The sequence below is a fragment of the Garra rufa genome, chromosome 5 (genome assembly GCF_049309525.1).
Source record: "Garra rufa chromosome 5, GarRuf1.0, whole genome shotgun sequence".
Taxonomy (NCBI): Eukaryota; Metazoa; Chordata; class Actinopteri; order Cypriniformes; family Cyprinidae; genus Garra; species Garra rufa.
In genome coordinates, this window is record NC_133365.1 from 38,326,150 (window position 1) to 38,353,645 (window position 27,496).

General features: G+C 34.8%; 1 protein-coding gene across 1 annotated transcript in view; it reads right to left on the reverse strand.

Annotated features, from left to right (window-relative positions):
• Window positions 1–1,245: 1,245 nt before the first annotated feature.
• cemip2 (cell migration inducing hyaluronidase 2) overlaps window positions 1,246–27,496 on the reverse strand; it is a 34,365-nt gene continuing 8,114 nt past the window's right edge. Inside the window, exons 5-24 of the mRNA XM_073839720.1 lie at window positions 24,559–24,728; window positions 24,279–24,467; window positions 21,406–21,575; window positions 17,954–18,166; window positions 17,660–17,865; window positions 15,604–15,673; window positions 14,860–14,988; window positions 14,159–14,247; window positions 12,653–12,784; window positions 12,521–12,556; window positions 11,193–11,348; window positions 10,925–11,102; window positions 8,987–9,202; window positions 8,372–8,583; window positions 8,035–8,217; window positions 5,530–5,758; window positions 5,233–5,334; window positions 4,520–4,665; window positions 2,668–2,774; window positions 1,246–2,593 (exon numbers count right to left, since the gene is read on the reverse strand). Coding sequence (XP_073695821.1) covers window positions 2,385–2,593; window positions 2,668–2,774; window positions 4,520–4,665; window positions 5,233–5,334; window positions 5,530–5,758; window positions 8,035–8,217; window positions 8,372–8,583; window positions 8,987–9,202; window positions 10,925–11,102; window positions 11,193–11,348; window positions 12,521–12,556; window positions 12,653–12,784; window positions 14,159–14,247; window positions 14,860–14,988; window positions 15,604–15,673; window positions 17,660–17,865; window positions 17,954–18,166; window positions 21,406–21,575; window positions 24,279–24,467; window positions 24,559–24,728 — 3,142 coding nt within the window. The 3' untranslated portion in view covers window positions 1,246–2,384. The remainder of the gene's footprint in view (window positions 2,594–2,667; window positions 2,775–4,519; window positions 4,666–5,232; window positions 5,335–5,529; window positions 5,759–8,034; window positions 8,218–8,371; window positions 8,584–8,986; window positions 9,203–10,924; window positions 11,103–11,192; window positions 11,349–12,520; window positions 12,557–12,652; window positions 12,785–14,158; window positions 14,248–14,859; window positions 14,989–15,603; window positions 15,674–17,659; window positions 17,866–17,953; window positions 18,167–21,405; window positions 21,576–24,278; window positions 24,468–24,558; window positions 24,729–27,496) is intronic.

A 27,496-nucleotide genomic window follows, 5' to 3' on the forward strand; every position in this document is an offset into this window, starting at 1 on the left:
AAACGAACAACCAATTCTACTCAATCCTGATATTCACAATACATTATATGTCCATATACAGATCCCAATCCAATTAAAACAGTCCAATTAGTAACCACTTAAATGAATGTACACTCTTAATTTGGAATCTTACACCACTTCAGTTTCAGTATGTGAATTTTATAAAATACCTAACAAGACCTTTACCTTAATATAAAAAGATCACACTGATGTTGTTTGTTTGCCAGTCTTCTATATAGAACACAAGCTCTGCCCAGATTCACTGCGGCAATTCCAATTAGCTGCCTCGCGTTCTCAGACTTCGATGAAACCGACTATCAGTGTGTTTAATACGGTTCACGGGTAGCATTTGAGTAGGAGTGAGCTGCTTTTATTGTTCTGGTTCTGTCAGCCTACCGCTAAACGAGCCCTGCTGTGTTCTTCTGTGTGAATACTGCGAGCAGCGTGACTGAAGTCAATCGTGATGACAATAATATTCCCGCGCGCGGAACATTTCGGCGGGAACATTCATTGAGAGCCATCGTATGCCTGACGAAAAACAACTATACAGCATGGTCAATGCTTTGTGATCGGGCCAAATTTGTCTCTTTCCAAAGCTAAAATATTTTTACTACCAAAATACAGTCATATTTATATTATTCATGTTAAATAGTCAGAGTGTCACACATAGGCACATGTGAGATCGAATCTGTATGGTAAACAAACAATTCAGTATATAAGGCACTTAGATTAAGCTATTGAGATCATCATGTAACATATTTGTAAACGTTCAGAAAAAAATATGAAGGGGATTGGATGTTGTGTGTGGTTTAAGCCTACATGTGATTGATGAGCTCTCACATATGAATGTCCGAATCTGTGGCTCACTTCATATTTCACACTCCCTTTGATATGACAGGTAATACCAGAAATCCCCTTTCTCGTTATGGCACCACGCTCCATGTCTTGGATCAGGTCTGACAGTCGTCAGTTAACCAGGAAAACACTGGTGGAAACGGTTGTAAATCCACGACAACTACAACATACCTGTAAAGCAATCCTGCCCCCTAGTGGTCATATTATTGCCTCCGAGTATTTAGTGACTCACTTTCATTAATATACAAATGCCAATATGAATACAAATACGAACTTGTGTTTTATAAGCTTTGTAACATTTTATCTAAATTTCAAAACATCGAATTACAGCACAAAAGCATAGCTAGTAAAAAAAAAAAAAAAAAAAAAAAACATTTCACAAATGAAAAATATTTCTGAAGGAAACACCTATATTCTGTGAAAAAGAAATACTGCATCTTTAAGAAACACTTTACAAAACTGTGAACTGGGTTTCAGACTACCAATAAAACTCTTTGTACAGTGGTTAACAAGTAATAACTAATCCAACCCAAATCAAAAAATCACATACAGGCAATTCAGTCTTCCATTTCAATCACAATAAACACATTTTACGCGATGTTACATATCTCTAATAAAGTGATAGCACGACAAAGGCCGATAATAGATATTATCTCAAAGGGACAGTTCACCCAAAAACAAAAGTTCACTCATGTTGTTTCAAACTCACATGTCTTTGTAACACAAAAATGAAATGAAATCACAGCCTTAAGTCTTCATTCCATTTCCCTTTGAAAGAAATACTGGTTTGGAAAAACATGAACGTGAATAAATGACCATCTTTTTTAAGATAAACCATTCTGTTAATATCAGTCATACATATCTTTGGTGTGACTTCCCGTGTTGAATGGCAAGGGACCTGATAGTGAACACAAAATTTCAGTGGCTAACTGGTTGAACACTTTTTTCACATACACATACATAACAGTAGACAATGGTTTGCTTTTATGAAAAATATTTTAGCTGTAGATAATCGGGTGGAAATAAAACATGAATACTGTCAAATATTTAACAGTGAAACTAGTCGTTGATGTGCAAGCAGCAGCGAAACTCAGAATGACAATTAAATAATGGCATGTCCTATTAAATCATAAGGAATAAATAACAGGAAAGAAAAGTCTGAGTGTCATTTACACCTGCAGATAGTTGGAAAAAAAGGCCACCAAATGACCATTTGTATTGTGGTGTACTTCTGCACTGGAGGTACGGAAATGCAAGATCATCCTTTGATGTACTTCTAGCTTGTGCTGTCCATTTGTTATCCAGTTTGAAATCAATTTGTTTGGTGTGTATTAAAAAAAGTGCATCACTTTGTGCTGTAACATATGAAAAACACAACCACGCAGGACAAAACGACAAACAAATACATTCACTCACTCAACAAAATGCTTGTTCAAAGTCCACTAACGCTTTCCTTTGCCGAAATAAATTACGTTCATAAGTTCACATTCATCCGCTGGTTGTGTTGTTTGTTCACATCTAGTAAAGGCTCACTTTTGGCTATGAGATTTTCTCAGGAGTTCAAGATCCATCCGTGTGGAAGGGTCTTTTTGTGGTGGACAAGAGTATTCCTTTAGGGACAGGGGAATGAACCTTTCTTGTAATCCCAGCACCTTGGTATCTTGGCTGGCCAACAGAGTAGACCATGGTTGTGGTGAAGAGTCTCCCTGGCCAAGGAACCCAAAGAAAGCAATGGCGTCTGTAAAAAGACAGTCATAGGAATCAGCAAACACACAGATCTTGACAGTAGTTTATGGTATAGAAATACCTCACCTTTCTTCTGAAGATCTGCCGTTTTAGCAGATCCCAAAGGCACCAGATACTGTGCAGCACCAGCAATGCCAGCCGGCTGACCTCTTGTGGCAAGAAGAACTATCGACCTACACAGAACCAAAATGATTTAGTAAACAGTGAAATACGGAAATGACAGTGAAAAAGAAAACATATATGTGACCCTGGACCACAAAACCAGTCTTAAGTCGCTGGGGTATATTTGTAGCAATAGCCAAAAATACATTGTATGGGTCAAAATTATTGATTTTTCTTTTATGCCAAAAATCATTAGGAAATTAAGTAAAGATCATGTTCCATGAAGATTTTTTGTAAAATTCCTACTGTAAATATCTCAAAATGTAATTTTTGATTAGTAATATGCATAGTTAAGAACCTAATTTGGAGAACTTTAAAGGTGATTTTCTCAGTATTTAGATTTTTTGCACCCTCAGATTCCAGATTTTCAAACAGTTGTATCTCGGCCAAATATTGTCCTATCCTAACAAACCATATATCAATAGAAAGCTTTTCATATGATGCATACATCTCAGTTTTGTAAAATTTTACCTTATGACTGGTTTTGTGGTCCAGGGTCACATATTAAGATGCGTTTATTTGTTCAATATTACAGTAAAACAGTCATATTGTGAAATATAATTACATTTTAAATATTTTTTCTATTTTAATATATTTACAAATATGATTTATGGCAAAAATAAATTTTCAGCAGCCTTTACTCCAGTTTTCAGTGTCACATGATCCTTCAGAAATGTATTCTATTATGCTAATTTAGTGCTTAAGAAACATTTCTTTTTTTTGAATTTAATGAATCCATGCTGAATAAAGTATCGTTTTTTTTTAAATGGTATTGAGCCGAACTTATGATAGTAGTGTATGACAGTAATAAAAAAAAATAATTTTTTTTTTAAGAACTCTCTTGCTCACCAAGCTTGTATTTATTTTATCCAAAGTACAGCAAAAACACTACAATTTTACTATGTTTACTATTTACTAATTGTACTATTTAAAATAACTTTTTTCTATTTAAATATATTTAAAAATGTAATTTATTCCTGTGATTTCAAAGCTGAATTTTTAGCATCATTACTCACATGATTATTCAGAAATCATTCTAATATCCTGCAGCTCAAAAACATGTATTCTTATGTTGAACTTTTTTCAGGTTTCTTTGCTAAATAGAAAGTTCAGAAGAATAGCATTTATCTGAAATAGAAATCTTTTCTAACATTTTAAATGTCTTTATCATCACTTTTGGTCCATTTAAAGCATCCTTGCTAAATAAAAGTATTGATTTCTATTTAAAAAAATCTTTAAAAAAAAAATAATAATAATGTTACAAAAGTTTTTTTTGTTTCAGATAAATGCTGATCTTTAAATATTGATAATAATAATAATAATAATAATAAATGTTTTTTGAACAGCGAATCAGCGTATTAGAATGATTTCTGAAGGATCATGTGACACTGAAGACTGTAGTAATGATGCTGAATATTTAGCTTTGATCACAGGAATAAATTACATTTTAAAATATATTCAAATAAAAAGTTATTGTAAATAGTAAAAATATTTCACAATATTACTACTTTTGCTGTATTTTGGAAACTGCTAAAAAACAATAAAAATCTTACTGTTCAAAAACTTTTGACTGGTAGTGTATACCAAAAATCTTCAGTACAAATTAGCACAAATCCATACACTCATCACCAGCTCCCTTTAAAAACACTGTATACCACTTCTAAACATCTTCAACCAGACAACTACAGCAGTGCCAATTTCTACCAGCCTCCAGACATACAGTTTTAAACCCAAAACAGCAACTTTCACCCCTTACCTCTTCATAATTCCAGTTTTCAAATACTGTTCCATTTTAGTGTCCAGCTTCGTAAACAATGAGTTCTTTGTAACTTTTCCAGAGCATGCGTCCACTGTAACTATGAGGAACCCTGAATGGTTGAGGTCAAACCTCTTTTCATTCACCTATAAGACAGGAGTTGTAAACAATTTCTAAATGTTAACCACATGAACTTCTTTGTCTCCCCCAAAAGAATCTGCAAGTTAAATTAAATGCATTCTAACTTTCTGTTTACTGTGTAAATAAACAGTGGCAACCTCTCCCCACAATCACTGCAAAAATGTTCTAATTCAAAGTCACTAATTCAAATCAGCTTTGCTAATATGTATATAAACACGATAGAAAACTGAAACTGACACAAATTAATTTTAGCTTCTAAACACAATCAATTAAAATGGTTTTAAAGAATTGTATGAAAATTGTACAATACTGCACTAGTGACAGACATCCCTGAAAATGTTTTACTAATTTAAAAGTGATTTTAACTTTATTTGATTTAAATTGAAATTACATTAGTTTATACACTGACTTTGGCAGCCTTAAAATACTAAAAACTACAACAAAAGCTAAACAAAAACTAAAAAAAGAGAGGAAATTAAGCTAAACATATACTTACACTTTATTTAATAAACCAGTGAACACATGCATAAATTCTCCAAAACTAAACGAATGCTTTGAATAAACTCACTCACAGTGATATAGGCTTGTGTGTCATTACTCTGTTCTTCTTTTACACTGAGCGATTTGATCTGGGTCTGGAGGTAGCTGTTCCATGGATCACTGGAGAAGGCAAACTACAAGGAGGAAAATAAAAGTCACTCAGGTTTGACAGTTTAATTACAAGTACCCAGAAAACGCAAAGTAAGGCTCTTGGACAGGATGGCAGATGGACAGTCTGTCTATCTGGCACACAGTTCAAAGTCTGTCCCACTCAAACAGAGATACACAAATGATCCTGTCTGTTCATATGGTGCTTGGACCGTACTTACCTGTGAGGCCCCACAGGCTCTGCAGGGCTCTGTGTTTGGCTTTGGCATAGGCACTATGTTGCTGGCAGGCTTCCTGTATTTGGGGTAGGCATTGGCGGTGCAGTTGCAGGTCTGAGTCTTTTGGTTGGCACGTATGGTGGCGATGATCTTCACTCTTTCGCAGCCTGCGGTGGAGCAGTAGCTATGGCCGTCTCGTCTGTGTCGAGCTCGTGCGTACAGCCATAACAACCTGGAGGTTAAACACAGGATTACTGTCTCAGACTGATCAGGCTGCACTGTAAACATTAATTTATCTGTATTTGACAATATAATTTAAAAGGGAACTAGGACAACACAAGTAAAACCCAGAGGCGCTGTGAGAAAATTAGCAAACAAAATACTATACATTAAATTCAAGGTGATATGGAAGAGAATTCCTATAACTAAGCCACTCATGGCTCAATTGCAATGAAAAGTGTAAACAATGTGGCTCTGTGTGACTATCAAAACATTGCTCTGTTTGTTTGAGCATCGAGATGAGCCTGATAGAACAACATTGTCTCAGTCAATGGCGTGGTAATTAGAAATGCTTCTTGAGCACCAAATCAGCATATTAGAATGATCTATGACAGATCATGTGACATTGATCACCTTTTCCATTATCTAATTATTAGTAAGCAACACTTAAAGTGATAGTTCACCCCAAAATAAAAATGACCCCATGATTTACTCACCTTCAGGCCATTCTAGGTGTATATGACTTTCTTCTTTCAGACGAATACAATCGGAGTTATATTAAAAAATGTCCTGGCTCCTCTGAGTTTTTTTATGGCAGGGAATGGGTGTTGAGATTTTGAAGGCCAAAAAACTGCATCTAAAAATCATAAAAAGTACTCCACACAGCTCCAGGGGGTTAATAAAGGCCTTCTGAAGTGAACTGATGCGTTTGTGTAAGAAAAATATCCATATTTAAAACTTCACATACACACATTCACTACAGAGTGGCCTTAAAGCGGATGACGTAGGATGTAGGTGCATACAGTGATGAATGTGGAAGTGATGAACGCAGAAGTGTAGAGGAGACAGCAAAACAAACAAACGTTCATGAATTAGAAGTACAAACAAGGATTTGTAAAGAAAAATTTTGAAGAATTTCGATACAAGCCAGGAGGAGACTTTGCAGTAAACAAAACTTGGTTCTTGTGGGACTAGCATTTTCTCACCAGAGATTACGCTACGCCTACGTCTTCCGCTGGAATGCCAGTACACGTATAAAGTTTAAAATAATGGTTATTTATTTTCACAAATGCATCAGTTCATTTCAGGAGGCTCAGAGAAGTGTAGAGTACGTTTTATGATGGATGGATGCACTTTATTGGACTTTAAAATCTCAACACCTTTCACTGCCAATTATAAAGCTTGTAAGAGCCAGGACATCTTTTAATAGAACTCCAACTCGTATTCGTCTGAAACAAGAAAGTCATAGACAACTAGGATGGCTAAAAAAGTAAATCATGGGGTAACTTTCATTTTTGAGTGAACTATCACTATCTTTTTTTTTAGAATTTTAATATTCCAATTTTAATATAAAAAAAATATTAAAGAAGTTCACTTCCAGAACAAAAATTTATAGATAATGTACTCACCCCCTTGTCATCCAAGATGTTCATGTCTTTCTTTCTTTAGTTGTAAAGAAATAGTTTGAGGAAAAAAATTCTCCATATAGCAGACTGCTATGGTGCCACGAGGTTGAACTTCCAAAATGCAGTTTAAATGCGGCTTCAAACGATCCCAAATGCGGTTGTAAATGATCCCAGCTGAGGAAGGGTCTTATCTAGCGAAACGATAGGTTATTATTTTTATTTTTTGACAATTTATATACTTTTTAACCACAACCGCTCGTCTTGTCTTGCTCTGCCTGAACTCAGTTTTTTTTCCAGTGTAAAAGTTTCGACCCAGTGTTTGCAACATACAAAGAAGATCAAACACTCTTAACAAAAAAGGTAAAACAGCGATGTAGGGCGATTTTGAAGTTGATGGGAGAAAAATTTGAGTTTTTCAACATATCCTAACTGTCTTGAACCGGGAAAAAGTTCAGGCAGAGCAAGACAAGATGAGCATTTGAGGTTAAAAAGTACATAAATTGTAACTTAAAAAAAAAAGTGATCGTTTTGCTAGATAAGACCCTTCTTCCTTGGCTTTGATCGTTTACAACCGCATTTGGGATGATTTGAAGCCGCATTTAAACTGCATTTTCTAAATTCAAACTCAGGGCACCATAGAAGTTCACTATATGGAGAAAAATGAATCGTTTTCCTCAATAAACAATTTCTTTACAACTGATGAAAGGAAGACATGAACATCTTGCATGACAAGTGGGTGAGTACATGATGTGTAAATATTTGTTCTGAAAGTGAACTTCTCCTTTAATGCACAACTTCACAAGACCTAATTTGATTCCTTCAGCGTTTTGTGAAATCAATGTGTTCATAAAGTCGTCAACATTTTAAATGCATTTTTTCCTACCCAACAGATTTGTCGAAAAAGTACTTCCTCTCCTGCTGTCGTTTTTCTAGGTCTGAAATGGATGACACAGGGCCATAGTCCTCTATGCCATCGAAGCTGTTGTTCTGCTTGTTGTAGTTGTCTGATGTGATCTGGAAGACCGTTTCATTGGGGTAGCAGAAGCCGAGTAGAGCCCAATCACCCCTATAAGAGCAGCACAGTCAAAAAACACATCAGACTGTCTCTGTGATGAACAACGTGTATGTTAATTACCAATGCACAATTTCATGGTTATATAGTTTAGTAACTAATGTTCTGCTTTAGATATAGGGGTTAGCATTCGTCCTTTTTAACTTACTGGTCAAAATTAATAAGTGACAGGACTGTTTCTCTGGGTGCAGGTCCATTCCAGTGGACCGTGTAGCTCTTGCCCATCATCAGTACAGGCTGGTACTGCTGAGAAGGAGCTGTCTGGGTTCTGATACCTCTGAGAACCATAGGCTTATCAGAGTATTCATCTCTACTGATAGACAGGCTCAGATTAGATGCGCCCTGCGTCTGTATATACACCTACGTAGAACATAAGTAACATTGTTTAGGAAGCAAAAACAGTTAAAAAGACATACACTACTGTTCAAAAATGTAATAATATTTTTAATAATATTAAAACAGTTTCTGAAGGATCATGTGACACTGAAGACTGACGTAATGGCTGCTGAAAATTCATCTTTGCCTATAAATTACATTTTAAATCATTAAAATAGAAAACAATTACTTTAAATTGTAAAAAAAAAAAATTCACAGTAATAGTATTTTTATTAGATTTTTTATTAAATAAATTTACCCTGGGGGAGACATTTTTCAAAAGCATTAAAAACATTTTGCGACTACAGCTTTTGAACAGTAGTGCATTTTAAACTTTTAAACTTAAAATGAAAATGCAAAAAGAGAAATGAGACACCTATTTATTTACCTGAGAGTACTTGCCACTGCACACAACCCCATTCCAGTGAGGAACATCCACACATTCAGGGTGACGGATGAGGAAGTTGTCAGCCCTTGCCACATACGTATCTGTGTAATTGCTGATCGAACCATCCAGGTCATGAAAGATAGAATTTTTATCACCATCCAGATCATTCTGCTCAAACCACTCTCCTGGTCGGCCAAAAAATGCTCTTAGAGTCACCTGGATGATTAAAAGAGGATCACTGGTCATGAGTAATATATAAGCAAAAAACAACCGGACAAACTTAGAATCAATGTGGTACCATTTAGACTCAAGTAAGCCAAAATATGACCACATTTGAAGATCTTTCCAAGGGCTCTTTTTACCATATGCTAAATACCAGCTGCCAGAACAGGGCCTTATTATTTAATTACTCAGCACCAGAGCAGATGGTGACCAATCAGGAGAGAACAACCAGATGTGTCGTCTCTCACTGAGAAACAAGCAATAAGTACAAGCATTAGTAACACTTAAGATAAATAACCGTTATTACAGACTAGGCAGACAGGGTGGTGTTATCTGGGAGATCTAAAGAAAATGTCTCTGTGACCTTCAGTAATGGTTGCTCCAGGGGGCCAGTCCCTGTAATTAGTTTATAATCAACTCTGACACAAAAAACACCTAATTGTTATGAAAAATAATTATAGGTGAAAATGTCATAAAACCTAGTTTCGACTCTGTTTTATGATCGCATTTATTCTCTTTCTTATCCTGTAATCTCTATATTTATAATGCTTTTCAAAATAAAATTCAACTAAAATAAATTAAAAATGACACATTTTTAAACCCAATATATTTTGAAAGTTAACACCAGTGTTATTTTAGTACCATCAAGATACTTTTACTTATATTTTAAATTAGTTTTTATTTTAATCATTTCCATTTTAAAGTTTAATTTAAGCTAAAGTTTTAGTAATTTTGTTTTGCGGTTGTCATTTTAAGTAGTTTTTGTTTTTAATGTCTATATACAGTTGAAGCTAAAAGTTTACATACACCTTGCAGAATCTGCAAAATGTTAATTATTTTATCAAAATAAGAGGGATCATACAAAATCCATGATAGTACTGACCTGAGATAAGATTCTGATATTTCACATTAAAGATGTCCACAAGAAAAAATAATAGTTTAATTTATAAAAATGACACTGTTTAAAAGATTACATACACTTTTTGTAAGTTGTTCATGGGTCCCTTATTTGTCCAGAACAGTTAAACTGCCCGCTGTTCCCACAGATTCATTGGTTTTTCAGCATTTTTGTGTATTTGAACTATTTTCAACAATGACTGTATGATTTGGAGATCCACGTTTTCACACTGAGGACAACTGAGGGATTCATATGCAACAGAAGGTTCAAACGCTCACTGATGCTCCAGAAGAAAAAACTAAGCATTAAGTGCCAGGGGTTTAAACTTTTGAATGGAATGAGGATGTGTACATTTTTCTTATGTTGCCTTAATATCAACAACAAATGTACCCTGATCTTCACCCCCGGCTCTTAATGCATAGTTTTTCCTTCTGCAACATCAGTGAGTGTTTGAACCTTCTGTAATAGATGCATATGAGTCCCTCAGTTGTCCTCAGTGTGAAAAGATGCATCTCAAAATCAGACAGTCATTGTTGGAAAGGGTTCAAATTCAAGAGAAATACTGAAAAACCAAAACATTTGTGAGGATCAAAACAAAACAGCTGAGGATCATTCAGGTAACACAGTATTAAGAATCAAGTGTATGTAAACTTTTGAACAGGGTCATTTTTAAAAATTCAACTATTATTTTCTCTTGTGGACTACAGTTTTTATTCTGTATTAGCCAATGTCTCATCACAGAAGCAGTTAAATTGAGTAACTTATCAGTGTCCAAGCCCTGAACAGTGTCCAAGCCCTAAATGTGTATGTGCACTCACACTAGGCTGGAAGGCGAGAGACGACAGGTTATTTCTGGGTGTCAGCTGCCAGATGTTTTTCAGGCTGAATCCCACAGCCATGGTGAAGCGCTCAGCTGTGGGACTGAAGGCCCGAAATGTGCTGTCTACGATTCTCACTGGACCATCATTTATCTGAAAACCGCGGATCGGAAACGTCCTGACAAGAACAGAGCAAACAGTACTTCAATTAAACAAAGAATTTGTATTTCACTCAACCATACAAAAAATTATTTCTTTTCTCTCATACTTGTTTCTTGGTAGAGTTCTCATCTTTCCGTCTACTCCACCAATCCCCCAGTATTTATTTTGCCCTCCGTTGGTGCCACGATTTCTGCTCTCACCAACAAACAGAGACTGGGAGACCTCCTGACTGGAGCCCTCATCTTTAGGGTAGCTGCCATCACTGCAGTGAGACGGAGGAGGAGGGGAGCAAAAAACACTGTTTCATTAACTGCTTGCCTTAGGAGGTTGATGTAAAACACTAGTGCAGACAAGTTCACACATTTGCCAATCAGAATGTGAATGTTTTAGCAAATTAATAATAATAAAAAATGTTCCTTTAAATTACTAAGCCTGCAGCCAGACAGGGACACACAGAGCAAGAGCATTCCTGCAAATACACTGCCATACAAAAGTTTAGGATCAGTAAGACTTGTAATGTTTTTTTAGAGAAGTCTCTTATGATGATCAAGGCTTTTATTCGATTACAAATACAGAAAAATATTGAAAAAAAAAAGTGAAATGTTATTACAATATAAAATAATGTTTTTTATTGTAATATTACTTTAAAATATAATTTATTCCCGTGATGCAAAGCTGAATATTTAGAAACCATTACTCCAGTCTTTAGTGTCACATGATTCTTCAGAAATCATTCAAATATGCAGATTTATTATCAGTGTTGGAAACAGTTGTGCTGTTAAATATTTTTTCAGGATTATTTTATAACTAAAAAGTAAAAAACAAAACAGTATGTATTCAAAATCTTTTCTAACAATATAAGTCTTCGCTATCACTTTTGATCAATTTAACACATCCTTAGTGAAAAAAGCATTAATTTCTTTCAAAAAGAGTAAAAAGAACATTTACTGATTCCAAACTTGAATGGTAGTGTATATTGTTAGAAAAGATTACTATTTTAAATAAATGCTATTCTTTTAAACTTTGTATTCATCAAAGAATCCTGAGTATTCTGAGTATCACAGATTCAAAAAAAAAAAAAAATCAGCATATTAGAATGATTTCTCATGTGACACTGAATACTGTAATGATACTGAAAAATCACTTCAACTTTGATCACAAGAATAAATTAGATTTTAATGTATATTAAAATATAAAAGCATTATTTTATTATATTTTTCACAATTTTATTTTTATTTTTTTTTTATCAAATAAGCGTAGCCTTGATGAACATGAAAAACTTCTTTAAAAAAAAAAACATTAAAAATCTTGCACTCATATACAAATACTATGGCGGTCAATTTAACATGTTTAATCCTATTCACATATTCAATTAATTAGATAATATTGTGTAGTTGATTGGCAGCTCTAACCAATAGAAAAATGACACGGTACCTTGCAAATGACAGTCCAACACCATTGTCTGCAAATCTATTAGAAAAAACAAAACAATAATCAGAAGATTGCCATTTTATTTATGCAATGAGCTTTTTAATGGGTCTATAATTCAGAGGTTTTGTCCCCTACCCTGAGTTTCGTATGATGACGTCACCTCCACGGATCCAGGCCCCCAGATCGTTGTTTTTGAAGGAAATTAGAGTGTCGATAAGCGCGGCCACCCGTGGCCTGCTTGGATCAGAGTTCTCATGAGGCCTGAACCTGAGAAAGCAACATCAAACTATGAGAAATGCAATCTTTCCTTTAAAAGAAAATTTAAGTGCTGCTTGCCCATTCAATAGTGTTAACGCTAGGGAAGTTCTTTTAAGTTGTGAGCGTTTTTTTGTATGATTGCTAGGTGTTTGCTACTGTAAAAAGATATGTTTCTGTCATTAATTACTCACCCTGATGTCTTTCCAAATCCGTAAGGCCTTTGTTCATCTTTAGAATACAAATTAAGATATTTTTGATGAAATCCGAGAGCTTTCTGACTCTGCATAGACAGCAAGGCAACTACCACGTTTAAGGCCAAGAAAGGTAGTAAGGACATCATTAAAGTAGTCTATGTGACATAATTAGTCTGTAATTGTAATTTTACAAAGCTACGACTTTTTGTGTGCAAAGTAAACAACTTTATTTAACAATTTCTTCTGGATGGACTATTTTAATAATTTCATTACTACCTTTCTGGGCCTTGAATGTGTCAGTTGCGTTGCTGTCTATGCAGGGTCAAAAAGCTTTCTGATTTCGTCAGAAATATCTTTATTTGTGTTCCGAAGATGAACAAAGGTCTTACGGGTTTGGAACGACATGAGGGTGAGTAATTAATAACAGAATTGTCATTTTTGGGTTAACTATCACTTTAATATATACTGATTTATACTGAAGTCGGCATTAAATGAAAATTTATTTTCTAAATATTATGTTTCTGCATGTTATATTTCTATGTATGCCTTAAATGTTTTACATTTTCTAAATCAAAATATCCTAACTGCATCTTCCTGATAACTACAGTATACAGAAAAGATCTGTCACTACTCCTGTTTTAATGCGACTTTAAATATATAAGTATTTATAATAACACCAGTGAAAACAATAGAAAATAAATTTTAAAAATGTAATATTTCATAATGAAGATTATGCAAGTATGAACAATGTAAATAAAAGTAAATACAAAAGTGTTAAATAGAAGTAAATACAAGTAGAAAGTAAATAAAATGTCCAGACCCCTTATGATTATTTATGCTCATTTGAAAATGACAAATGGTACAATGCCAAAATGATGTTTTGCTGTCAAATGCGACTTTTGGCTTTTGTGAGATTGACCCACAATTTTTACAGGAAAAACAATGACACAGAATACAGTTACAATATCTAAAATAAACAAGGTGGAAACATACACCTACACTATATATACACATTCTGACACACTGTGTATTTATAGTGTGGTGTGTGGCTTAAGAAGAGACCCGAACTCTTTCCGGATATACCGTAACCCCCGACTAGTGCAGAAACTCTATCTGGGTGGATGTGTTTTCTTTATAGGCTGAATCAACTGACCCTGGACACAAAGAAATGTTCACCATGTTTACTCACCTAGCGCTGTTGTCCAGACAGAGGTATTCACGAGGGTCTGCTGCAGTGGCGTTGGTGCTCTTGACTTTTCTATCAATAAAGAGGCCAGCCTGACACAGAATGAAAGAAGCAATCACTCTTCACTTTGAAATTGTACGTTCAATGTCTGGTATCATGCGAGTAAATACAGTGCCAGTGTAGTTTCTCTGCACCTGGACAGTCACGAGTCACGCTAGCCAACATAAATAAACGGATAACAGAGAACTATTGTATAGGGAAATGTATGTGTGAGCACCCTGTCACACAAGCACATTGTGCGGGACTTTGAACAATGAGGCATTTCAGGGAAAGAACGAAGATGCCTAGTGTACGTGCAATAAAATCCTGAACTCATAATTGATTGCATGAGTATTTCCTGAAGCCACATTTAATAAAACGTTACAAATCCCAAATGATTTATGAACTGTTTTATTATGAGCCGAAGGCAGAAAACGCTAACTTCACCACAGGGAGCTGGGTATCAAATGTAGATTGAGAAACAGAATTTGCATTGATATTGTGTGATAAACATCACCTGAAGATAATTTAACAAACCAAAAAAAAAAATGCATTTAGAAATCATAAAGTCTAATTATCCTAATGCATTGTTATTATTTGAAGGTATGTTTTGCCCACCACCTTGAGAGTTTGGCATTAGTTTTATAGATAAGGCATTTGATTACCTTAAAGTTGGAATGAACACGATTATTAAAGAAGATGCCCAGAGGCGTGAGCTCAGCTTTCGTCTCTGGAACCAGTCCATGAGAATCACCTGTAGAGGAATTGTGGAAAACGTACCAAATTCCTGCATCCTGAAAGAAAAAGAGATTAAAAAACAAGGGGAAATTAATATACCAGGTATTTTAATAAATACTTTCATATCCTCAACGTTTTCTGAAGGTTAAACAACTCTATCAACTGACAATTTGCTTATAAATGCCCTATTTTGTACTAATGGAATTTCTGGTGAATAATATTTATTCTTCAGTCCTGATTTCTATCACAGAAAGAAGATTAAGATTTTTCTTAGCCTGGTCTGCTGAAAGCACAACTTTATAAGAAGCTGTTCTTTTAATAAAAAGGCTGGAAGGTACTTGCTTTTATATACAGAACCTCAAACATACAAAACAAACCAGGACAATACCACCAGTCTGAACAGATTTTTGTTGGCAAAGACATCTTTAATAAAGGACTGGAATGAGAAGATGCTATCTGTGATTACATAACCACCTTGATGTTTTCATCAGTATCACAGAGCTGTGGGCATTGTTTCAAAGAGCACAAATTCAACCAGAGAAAGTCACAGAATAGTGTTCTATGATAAAATACAGTGAAAATGTTGCAAACAAACATTTATTCACGGTTCATTACAGATCATAGTAAAAACGTATTAATTTGGCTGTATATCAAGATATTTGGCTGCATACCTGTGATCCAGCTGCTGAGTTACTGATCAAATGATTATTGGGATGTGCGATCCAAAATGTAGATACGGCCCTAGAATATACAAATTAGACAGGAACTTGTAAATGTGTGATCTTAAAATACATTGAAGCATTTATATGTATTTACATAATACATCCCACATCACAGTCAATATTACTCATCAGGAAAATGTTGCAGAATGCTGTATTTTATTTTAATGTATTTAGTGTTTGGTGGTTAGTGAATAAGACCGTTTTTTTATGCTGAAATACATAATGGAAAAATAGCGTTGGAAACAAAAATGTAAGCAAAAAAACAACATTTTTATTTTTGTTAAAATATTAAATAAAAATTAATAAAAAAAAAAATGCTTTTTAATCTTTTTTTTTCTACCAAAGGCAAAATAAAAATAGCCATACATGTATTTGAGTCTTTGCTTTTAATGTAATTTATTATAAAATATCTTTGGCTGCACTAAAATACTAAAACTACAATAAAAATGTATTTTAAAAAAACTAATAAAACTAACAAAGATCCAGTGAAAACTTTTACACTGCCATTCAAAAAGTTTAGGATCCGTATGATTAATGTTTTTTAAAAATAAGAAGTTTAAGATGTTGCTTATGCTCATCAAGGCTGCATTTATTTGACCAAAAATCCAGAAAAATCAGTAATATTGTGAAACATTATTTCAATGTAAAATAACATTTTTCTTTGAGAACATTTTTTAAAATGTAGTTCATTCCTGTGATGCAAAGCTGAATTTTTAGCATCAGTCTTCAGTGTCACATAAACCTTTAGAAATCATTCTAATATGCTGATTTATTATCAATTTTGAAAACAGTTGTGCTGCTTAGTATTTAGTTCGAACCTGTGATTTTTTTTTTTAGAATTCTTTAAAAATTAAAAAGTTAAAAAGAACAGCATTTATTTAAAAAATAAATGTAATATAAATATAAATCTTTTTTAATAATATAAACTACCATTTAAAGTTTGTGGTCAGTAAATGTTTCTTTTTTATATACTTTTATTCACCAAGGATGTGTTAAATTGATAGAAAGTATTAGAAAAAATTTCTATTTTGAACAAATGCTGTTCTTTTGAACTGTTTATTCATCAAAAAAATCTTGAAAAAAAATCAAAGGTTTCATAAAAAAAGATTATGCTGCACAACTGTTTGCAACATTGATACCTCTTTTGCACAATTTTTATGTATAAAATATCTCTTTTGCACAATTTCAGTATTCACAAGTACAGTATTTATGTAAAGTTCTTGTATTTATAGTATATGTATAGTCAGATGGTTAATTGTTGTATAGGTTTATAATTGTTTTTCTTATACTTCTATTGTTGTATGTGTATATCTATGTTTAACTAGTATGCCCTGTGAGACACAACAATTCGTTCCACTATATGTCCACACATGTAGCAGAATGACAAAGCTAGACTTGATTTGACTAAAAGTAATAAATCAGAATAACAGAATGATTTCTGAAGGATTGTGTGACACTGGAGTAATAGCTGATGAAAATTCAGCTTTGCATCACAGGAATAAATTATGATTTAAAATATATTAAAATAGAAAACCATTATTTTAAACTGCAATAATATTTCACAATATTACAGTTTTTTTTCTGGATTTGTGATCAAGTAAATGCAGCCTTGATGAGAATAAGAGATTTCTTTAAAAACATTAGAAATCTTACTGATCCCTTACCAACATCTACAGCTCTATACACAAACACACACACACGCTCCCAAAATATGTTTTATCCTTTTAAAAACAGCACCTCCTCAGCTATCCTGTGCCTTGGACGTTGGGTGTTCTATTGCCCGGATAAGAGAAAAAGGACTATCGCTGAGTCTCAGGAAATGAGAGCTCTGTTCTTTCTCCTGTTATTTGACTAAACAATACAGCAGGTCAAACTGCCAAGGTCAGTTACCCAGAGCAGAACAAGCACTCGCACCTCACAAGCGGAGAGGCTTCAAGCAGTGAATATTGGCCTTACAGGTCTTTCCAGCAATTATAAATAAATGTGTGAGTTTATGGTATCTTACTTGCACTCATTTGCAGGAGATGGTACATATCCTTTGTGTACCCTGTCCGTAATTTCTGCGCACATGCTATCATTGCGGTCGGTAGGGAGAATGGTCCCGGGCTTGGTCAACAAGCCAAGGTTATGGAAAAATACGTTCCTTTGTTCAATCCCGTCCTCCAGGAAAAAACAATGTCCCAGAGTAACATAGCCAACTGTGTCCCTAACCTAGAATAGAAGTATGATATCATGATGAACCAAAATGAAAAGATGTATAAGAAACACATTATTATTAGGACATATATATTTCACTCACCAGCAGGCCGTTAGTGGCATGTATGCCGACACATCGGGAGAAGGAGTGATGAATGGAGAGGGAGTCCAGATAGGTGGGGTTACTGTAGCCTCCGCGTTGGTCCACATCTCCACACCTATGAAAGCTCACAGGGTATCTACCCTTCTCCTGCTGCTGACCCATGTGTTTCAGCTCCACATGAGACAAGTGGACAGACGAGAAGTTCCCCAAAATCTGAATAAAATCAAAAATCAAAAGATCAAAGACAAGACCAAGTGTGGGACAACAAACAATAAGCTACACCTACATCCTACGTCGTCCGCTGGAATGCCACTGTCTACGAAAGTCAGCGGAAGCTAGAGATTATAGTTCTAGCTCTAAATATAGATATTTTTCTAACACAAACGCATCAATTTGGTTCAGAAGGCCTTTATTAATCTTCCAGAGCTGAGTGGAGTACTTTTTATGATGGATGGATGCACTTTATTGGACTTCAAAATCTAAACACCCATTCACTGCCATTATAAAGCTTGAAAGAGTCAAAGTACTCAGATTATAGTCTGAATGAAGAAAGTCATATAAACCTAAAATTAGGAATGCACCGAATGTTCAGCAACCGAAATTATTAGTCTGAAAATAGCAAAAAAAGCTCTTTCGGTGTTCGGCCGAATAAATTAGACCGAATAATGATGTGACACAATCAAATAGAGGCGCGTACTAATGCAGCAAACATGATGGCAGCGTGAAAGCATTTAAAACTTTCAGAGAAAGATGCAAAAATAATTACAAGCACAGACAGCAAGAGATATGCATTGCATATCAAAGGGGTGGTTATTGCTGGTTACTGTATGATGACTGAAATCGTGAAATGGCCTTAAACCATTAGTAAATAAACTACAGAACGTTATTTTGTCTAATACGCACACAAATTGTATGTATTCTGACAGTGCTGCACGAGATAGTTAGACAGGGTTCAATAGGGGTGCAACGGATCGTAGATGATCAGTGATCCGTACGGACCAGCCCCCACGGTTCGGCACGCATGTAATTCGCGGATTAACTGTTAAGTTTAACCATCATAGAGTATAAGTTTATAATTTGCACATGTTTTGTCTTGCCAATTTACCAATTCAAACAATTTAAAACCATTGCAGCAAAAGAGAACATGCACGCTGTTTTTTTTTTTTTTTTTGCGCTGCCGCACACACCTGAAGCGAGCATGTGCACAGAGAGAGAGAGAGAGAGAGAGAGAGAGAGAGACAGAGACAGAGACAGAGACAGAGAGAGAGAGAGAGGCGCGATTTAGACTGCGCGATTCACACAGATTGATTCCTCTTTAACTTCTGTTTGAACGGAAACGTACATACAAAGTCATGTCTAAATACCCGTTTTGGTATTCTGGTAAACACAGTCGGTTACGTTTTCAGTGAACCGAAACAGCTGAGAAAGAGATGCGTGTATTCATCTACACTTGTCATTTGTGTAATTGTTCTTGTTTTATTACTGACTTTATTAGTTCAGCTGGTAGTTTTTGCTGTGGATTAGAAGTACTTAAAGTAAGCATTCAGTAATTAATAAAAAAACAAACTTGTTTTGTTTTGTTTGTTTTTTGCTGATCCGAAAAATTATCTGATCCGTGACTCAAAATCCGTGATATGATCCGAACCGTGAGTTTTGTGATCCGTTGCACCACTAGGGTTCAAGGTCTAAAGTGCGAGGAAAATCTGCGCTGAAACAGCTTAATGAGAATCATTCATAAATCTGCTGCTGTCAGCAAAAAGTAGTACTGAGGTCTTCTTGTGGGTTTCCGCCAAAATAAAAGTCAACATTCAGAGAGAGAGAGAGAGAGAGAGAGAGAGAGAGAGAGAGAGAGAGAGAGAGAGAGAGAGAGAGAGAGAGAGAGAGGCGCGATTTAGACTGCGCGATTCACACAGATTGATTCCTATTTAACTTCTGTTTGAACGGAAACATACATACAAAGTCATGTCTAAATACCCGTTTTGGTATTCTGGTAAACACAGTCGGTTACGTCTTCAGTGAACCGAAACAGCCGAGAAAGAGATGCGTTCCAGTATTAGATACGTGTATTTGGCCTTAAAGAGACAGCATCCTATACCTGCAGTGAGAAGCACTAGTTATTTTACAATTAATTATCAAATTTCTGCACCTGAATACTAGGGTTATTGATTTTATTAGTAATGTTATGTTGTATTCATCTACACTTGTCATTTGTGTAATTGTTCTTGTTTTATTACTGACTTTATTAGTTCAGCTGGTAGTTTTTGCTTTGGATAAGAAGCACTTAAAGTAAGCATTCAGTAATTAATAAACAACAAACTTGTTTTGTTTTGTTTGTTTTTTTGCTGATCCGAAAAATGATCCGATCCGTGACTCAAAATCCGTGATATGATCCGAACAGTGAGTTTTGTGATCCGTTGCACCACTAGAGTTCAAGGTCTAAAGTGCGAGGAAAATCTGCGCTGAAACAGCATAATGAGAATCATTCATAAATCTGCTGCTGTCAGCAAAAAGTAGTACTGAGGTCTTCTTGTGGGTTTCCGCCAAAATAAAAGTCAACATTCATAAATGTTAGTATTGTAATTGTACTGTTGTTCTGTAAAATAAAAAAAAAAGACAAAAATAATGATAACAATCATTACAACAGCTCTATTAATACATTTATTAAAACATTCTCCTTTACTCAGCAAGGCTGCATTTATTTGTACATCAAAAACACATGCCTGATTCAAGTAGGGGGTCTTAAAAATGGCCAAAGAATATTATTTTACTAACTTATTAATTTTAACTTAAATTGTGCTTTGCTGGTAGGCTATAATGTCTACTATAATGTTAAAATTGTTCAGTGTTAAGTAAATATTTTTAAATTGTTGTTTTGATTTTTTTTTAATGAAAAGCAAGAAAAAAACTGTAAAAAGCACATTTTGGCTATTTAATTTATGCAATGGTGAAAAAATTGGCAAAATACATGGGAAAAAAAACATGAAAAACCATGTTTGGTAATTGTTTAATTTTGTTTGGCTTCGGCCAAGAATTTTCATTTTGGTGCATCCCTACCTAAAATGGCTTGAGGCTGAGTAAATCATAGGCTAATTTTCTTTTTTTGGGTGGACTATCCCTTTAACACAGTGCTGGACTTGCCAGAAACCATAAGGATGCATAATATATGGTTGGTCATTTACATAATGTAAACATGGACCCGTCAACTAGTCTACTAGTAAAAAATGAGTAGTCGTATAAGCGCTACTGTGTTGTGGTTCTTCATTTTGCTGCCAAAAACAACATACAAATTTAAGATTATGCTTTCACTTCTTTCTATTCAAAAAAAGCTATAATTAATTATCTGGTGCAAACCCCAAAATACAACAGCCTGTGATTTCTCCGCATGACAGCACCAGACAGCTTAGTGTTAAATAAACACACAACCACACACACACACAGACCCTCAAACAGACCTTGATGTGTCCCCCGAAGGTGTCGTAGTTGAAGTACTGGCACCAATTTTTTCCATAGCAGGAGTTTTCCATTTCTCCATGAATGAGGATATTCCTTGAGAGGAGAGCCACCTCCGCTCGCATGTCCACACCGTCCAGTATCTCTCCCACGTGGGTGAACTGAGGCTTTCCTGAAAAATTCCAACACATAAACACACCCCATAAAACTCACTGACTAATGAGAGAGTTTGAAAATATGACAGATTTACCTTAAATAATGAAGCCAACTTTAAAAATACAATAAAAACAAAATGCAATTTCTCTGTTTAAATATTTGTATCATTTGTTTAGATGAATTAAGGAGATCAATTGGGCAGAAGTGGAATAAATGAGTGGACAAACTCATTTATTCCACTCATTAAAAAAAATAAAATAAATAATGGATCCAGGAAGGAAAGCAACCTGTCCACACATTCAGAATGCCCTTTACACACACCCAGAGTGCACTCAGTATCCTTCCTGACGGAAAAGGGCTGGCAAAAGCTTTGCCAACAGGACACAATGCACAAGGTGACATTTAAACTACATCCTTTTAATAAAGGCCACATATTGAAGACATTTCCATTTCTCGAAAGGAATTAACATATGTGCTGGGAATAAATGACCGTATTGTAATCCATACACAATACACCCCAGAAACTATTTGGATGCTTAATAATGTATAAATGTTTTAGCATTATACAACAATATCAAATCAAGTGACATTTATTTTAAAGATATAAAATAGCATTCAAAAGTTTAGGGTCAGTAATGTAAAAATGAATTCTTTTATTGAGAAAGGATGCATTAAATTGATCACATGTGACAGTAAAAATGTTTAAAATGTTACAAAAGATTTCTATTATAAAAAAAAAAAAAAAAAAAAATAAAATCTCAGTATCCACAAAAAATAACAATCAGCAGTACCTTTTACTCAATTAACATTGTTAATGATTAAATTATTATATTTTCAATATTACTTTTTTGAATTATGTTAAAGTAGCAGATTTATAAATTACTCTATCAGTCAAGCGTCACCAAGCCTGCATTTATTTGATCCAAAATACAACAAAAACAGTAATATTATGAAATATTATTAAAAATTTTACCATTTAAAATAACCGCTTTCTATTTGAATATATTTTAAAATGTCATTTATTCCTGTGATCAAAGCTACATTTTCAGCATCATTACTACATTAGTCTTCAGTGTCAAATGATCCTTCATAAATCACTCTAATATGCTGTTCAAGAAACATAAAAAGCTTTTGTAACATTTTCCACTATACCATTCAAAAGCTTAGAGTCAGTATAATTGTTTTTTGGGAGAGGGGGAATATAGAATTAATACTTTTATTTAGCAAGGATGCTTTAAAATTGATCAAAAGTGATGATAAAGACATTTATAATGTTACAAAAGATTTCTATTTTAGATAAACGCTGTTTTTCTAAATGTTCTATTTATCAATGAAACCTGAAAAAAATTCTAATAATAATAATAAATGTTTTTTAAGCAGTAAATCAGAATATTACAATGATTTCTGAAAGAACATGTGACTGGAGTAATGATGATAAAAATTCAGCATTGAAATCGCAGAAATAAATTAAATTTTAAAATATATTCAAATAGAGAACTATTTCAAAAATATTCCAAAATTGTACTGTTTTTGCTGTACTTTGGACCAAATAAATGCAGGGTTGGTGTGCAAAAGAGACATTAAAAACCTTATTGTGCAAAAACCTTTGACTGGTAGTGTCCATAGGACTTTTTCATTTTTATTGCATACAAATGTTGTTCCAATAGATCAAAAATAACACAGACTTGACAAATTTTGTAACTATAACATATTAAGGTGTGAAAAATGTCAACAAGCTTTCTGTGTTAGCAGGGTTAACACATTGGTTGAGTTAAAATTAACACAAAATGTGTTGCCCTTATCTAGACACAATGGTGTGTTAAAATCCATGTAAAGGCAATTCAGAGAATTGCTTCAGAAATGCATTGCTGAAAACACATTACAAAGAATTATGTGAACTGTGGAGTTAGACTGTTAAACAGTTTTTTTACCATTTTTGTGTGTAGGATTTTTGGGCGGGCCTGAAATCATGTCTCAATGGTGCAATGGAGCCACTGAGCATGGGCCCTCCCCTAACACTATAATAACTAGAGCACATTAACATTAGTGGTTCACCCGCTTAACCACAAGTTACTGCCATTACCAATAGTAACTATGGCCTACAATTTGCTAGTTAGCTATGCCTTCGTTTACCCATTCAGGTTGTAGCAGTATTTGACAGTTGAGACAGACTGCAGCTTGGTTTCAGTGCCAAAAGTGGACACGGTCCCAGCATTTGAGAGCAGAGAATACTAAGTTTTTCAAGATTTTGATAAATAATTTTATTTACTTGGTGCTTTTTTTATCATTCAGGTTTGTCTAGGTGTTTAACAACACGTTTTTCTGTGGTGTGAAAAACTTTAAGAAAGTTTTCAACATATCCTTTTTAAGAGTGGCTTCTTTCTATCTAGTGAAACAACATTCACACATTTGTATGACTTAAGTGTCTAAATTCCTATACTCAAAGACCAGATGGGACATTAGCGCTGGAAAGCGATTACTGAAAAAAATCTTTAACAGGGTGGAGCACATGGTGGTGGAATTATCTATATAGCCTCTGCTGGCCTCTGGTCAGAAATGACTATTTGTTTATGTGTTTCTGGTAAACAGTCCTCACCCTTTTCCTGTCTCGAACTCAATGACACTGTATCTGTCCTGAATCTTCAAGTGATGACACTGTATCACCACAAGAAAGCGGAGGAAACACATGCAGTTAAGTGCAAACACACCACCACCTCACCTTGAATCCGAACCTGTTTCCTGTTACAGTAGGGACACGGGAGCAGGGTGAATTCCTCTGCCTGATGCATTGAATAATCTGTGCTGGCCACCACAATCCGATCGCCCGCTTTCCAGCTGCTCACATCATCCATCAGGTTCAGAACCACTTTATCCACTGCATCCACCTGGAAGCCTGTTGTAGGGTAACCTTTATAGTAGAACAAAACAAATGTAGGGTTTTCCTTTAATACATTCTTGTTCAATATTGCAGTTTATACGCTATGCTTTCTAAGACATACCATTTTTCCACTCGCTGTAAGCAGTAACAGTGAAACCAATCCCATCCACAGTGACGAACTCTCGGCGAGCCAGCGCCTTGCCACCTGTGTCGTGGTTCTCATGTTCTCTTACGTCTTCTGTGCAAGAACCATTTCCTCCACCAATTACTGAGACCAATGCCCACGCCTGCCTAAAAGAGATGGAGGATGGAGAAAGACAGCTATTAAGAAAGCCAGTAATGGACAAACATATGCAAGAGAAATATGTGACACAGATTTGGAGGTGTATTTATAGCTTACAAACTGGCATAAATCATAAACCCCAAATTAGGGTAAATAGCTTTTCCATTAGGTCTTGTCAGTGCACTCCCATGTGGAAGTGATGATCAGTTATTGCACATAAATGGAACATAATGGAAAAGCAGCTAAAACTCTTGGGTGAAAAAGCCAAATACTGTCAAGGATGAATGAGAATGACTAATTGAATCCTTCCTTCCTATTTTTTATCTAGTCAGCCCATTAGTACAGTGAAAAGAGCAGTTGTCACTCAACTGAAGACAATTGAATTTCTCTGTCATCAGTCCATGATGATAATATAAACCAAAATGTGGAACTGTTTGAAGAAAATCACTGCTTTTTCAGCACCGTCTGAATATTCACATTGGTTTCGAAAAATGTTCATTTACTTTATTCTGTCATTAATTACTCACCCTCATGTCTTTCCAAACCAAACCTTTGTTCATCTTCGGAACACAAATAAAGATGTTTTTGAGAAAATTCAAGAGCTCTCTGACCCTTCACCAAGGGTCCTAGCATAGTCAAGGCACAGAAACGTAGTAAAGACTTTATTAAAATAGTCCATGTGACATCAGTGGTTCAACTGTAATTTTATGAAGCTACGAGAATATTGTTTGTGCGCAAACAAAACAAAAACAACAACTTTATTTAACAATTTCTTCTTTCCCGGGACATTCCGCCACTATTATCGAGAGTAGGACGTGCCTATGGACGGTTAGAGAGCTCTAGGATTTCATCAAAAATATCTTAATTTGTGTTCCAAAGATGAACAAAGGTCTTGCAGGTTTGGAACGACATGAGGGTGAATAATTAATGACAGAATGTTCATTTTTGGGTGAGCTATCATTTAAGGAGACAGTTAACCCAAAAATTTTTATTCTCTCATCATTTACTTCCTCATGTCGTAATAAGCCAGACATTTCTAGACATTTCTTCTGCAAAGCACAAAAGAATGTTTTCTGAGAAACAAAGTCCTATAGATTTGAAATGACATGAGAATGAGTAAAGATTTTCTCATTTTTGGGTGAACTATCCTTAAATTTCAATCAGTTCCTCACACCTCCTGAATATGCAATTACATAATATGCATTTGGACCACTTTAATGATGACTTTTGTCATTTTTGGTGCTCAACAACCCCTGGTCACCATTCACTTCAACTATATTGACAAGAGCAGTGTGAACATTCTGCTGAACATCTCTTTTTGCGGTCTCCAGAAAAAGTCATATGAGTTTGGAATTACATGAGAGTGATAAATAATTAAAGAATATGTAAACTATCCCTTTAAAAAATTATTAAAAAAAAGGATAATGAATGTCTTGAACATTTTACATCCAGTCAAACCAAACATTATTCAGATGCCAGATACAATTTTTGATTTTTTTTTACTAGTGGGTGCAGGACACTATAGTTTATTTATGTAAATAAGGATAGCAAAATAATGTAAACTGTGACGTATTATACACAAAAATTCTTCATACAGTGGACTACCAGTAAATTTGCATTAATTAAGCATTTTGCATTTTTCTTTAGTTGCTAATGTGCCCTTGTTACACCACAGACTGAACAAAATTAAGCATTGTTTGTTAACTGGTCAACAAAGTATTGATAGTTGTGCAAATATTGTCATGCTAATTTTTGGTTGAATGTAATCTATTTCATACCTTTCTATCAAAGTTGATATGACATTATTAAGATGTACTTTTTCTGACACAGTTTAACTCAGAGTTTATATTTTATAACCATTTTCTAAACTATAGCGAAAAAACTGTGATAATGTGAGAAATGTTAAAGGTATCTCAATAAATTTTAGTTCGACTGTAATTAATTAATAAATTATTCCCCCACAGAATACATCCAATCCCACTTCATCTCTCCCTATTTGGCAAAATTAAGCTTTGGCAAGGATGGAATTAAAATGAGTGGACGAAAGAGGGTAAAAATAGCAAAAAATATATAACTATCATGGCTCCATAGGCTTTGGAGCTACTGGTGTGAGTTTCTGTAGTAGCATTAATACTTCCACTATGATCAAACTGCAGTTATTTCTTCAAAGCAACTAGGTCAGAACTGCTATTAGTTATACTGACGCATATGAGTGCTAAAGGCCAAGCCTCCAACACGAAACCCTCTAGAGGTTTGGAAAATAGTGTCTCATTGAACTTTCTCCCATTAAGGAGCGTGGCTCACTGCAGTTTACAACAAGTTAATAAAATCTTTGTGGATACACAGCGTGACTGACTACTCACACTGGGACCGATAAGGCAAACTTAGCTGCTGTGAGGTGGGAGGTCTATGATGGCAAGAAACCATTGTTTTATCTTTCATATTTTCATCTTTTAGCAGCCACCAATGCATGATTACATCATTTCTCAGAATAACTATTATGTCTGACTAACACAGGAATCTTTCCTGTCTTTTTCCATCTCGTTCCTGGCTATTCCCTAACCTCAAAGGGGAGAAGAATGTCTAATATCATTAAAGAGTGAATCGTCACAACATTTCCTGAACTCTTAGAGGCACTAAAACTTAAAAGTCTTTGTTTAACAATCATGGAACGTTGTTCCAAAACAGCAGGCAGCAATCATTTTCATGATTCCATGATGTCAAAACCTGCATGAAATCTGTGGAAATAAACCATTTTCCAAAATAGCACAACAAA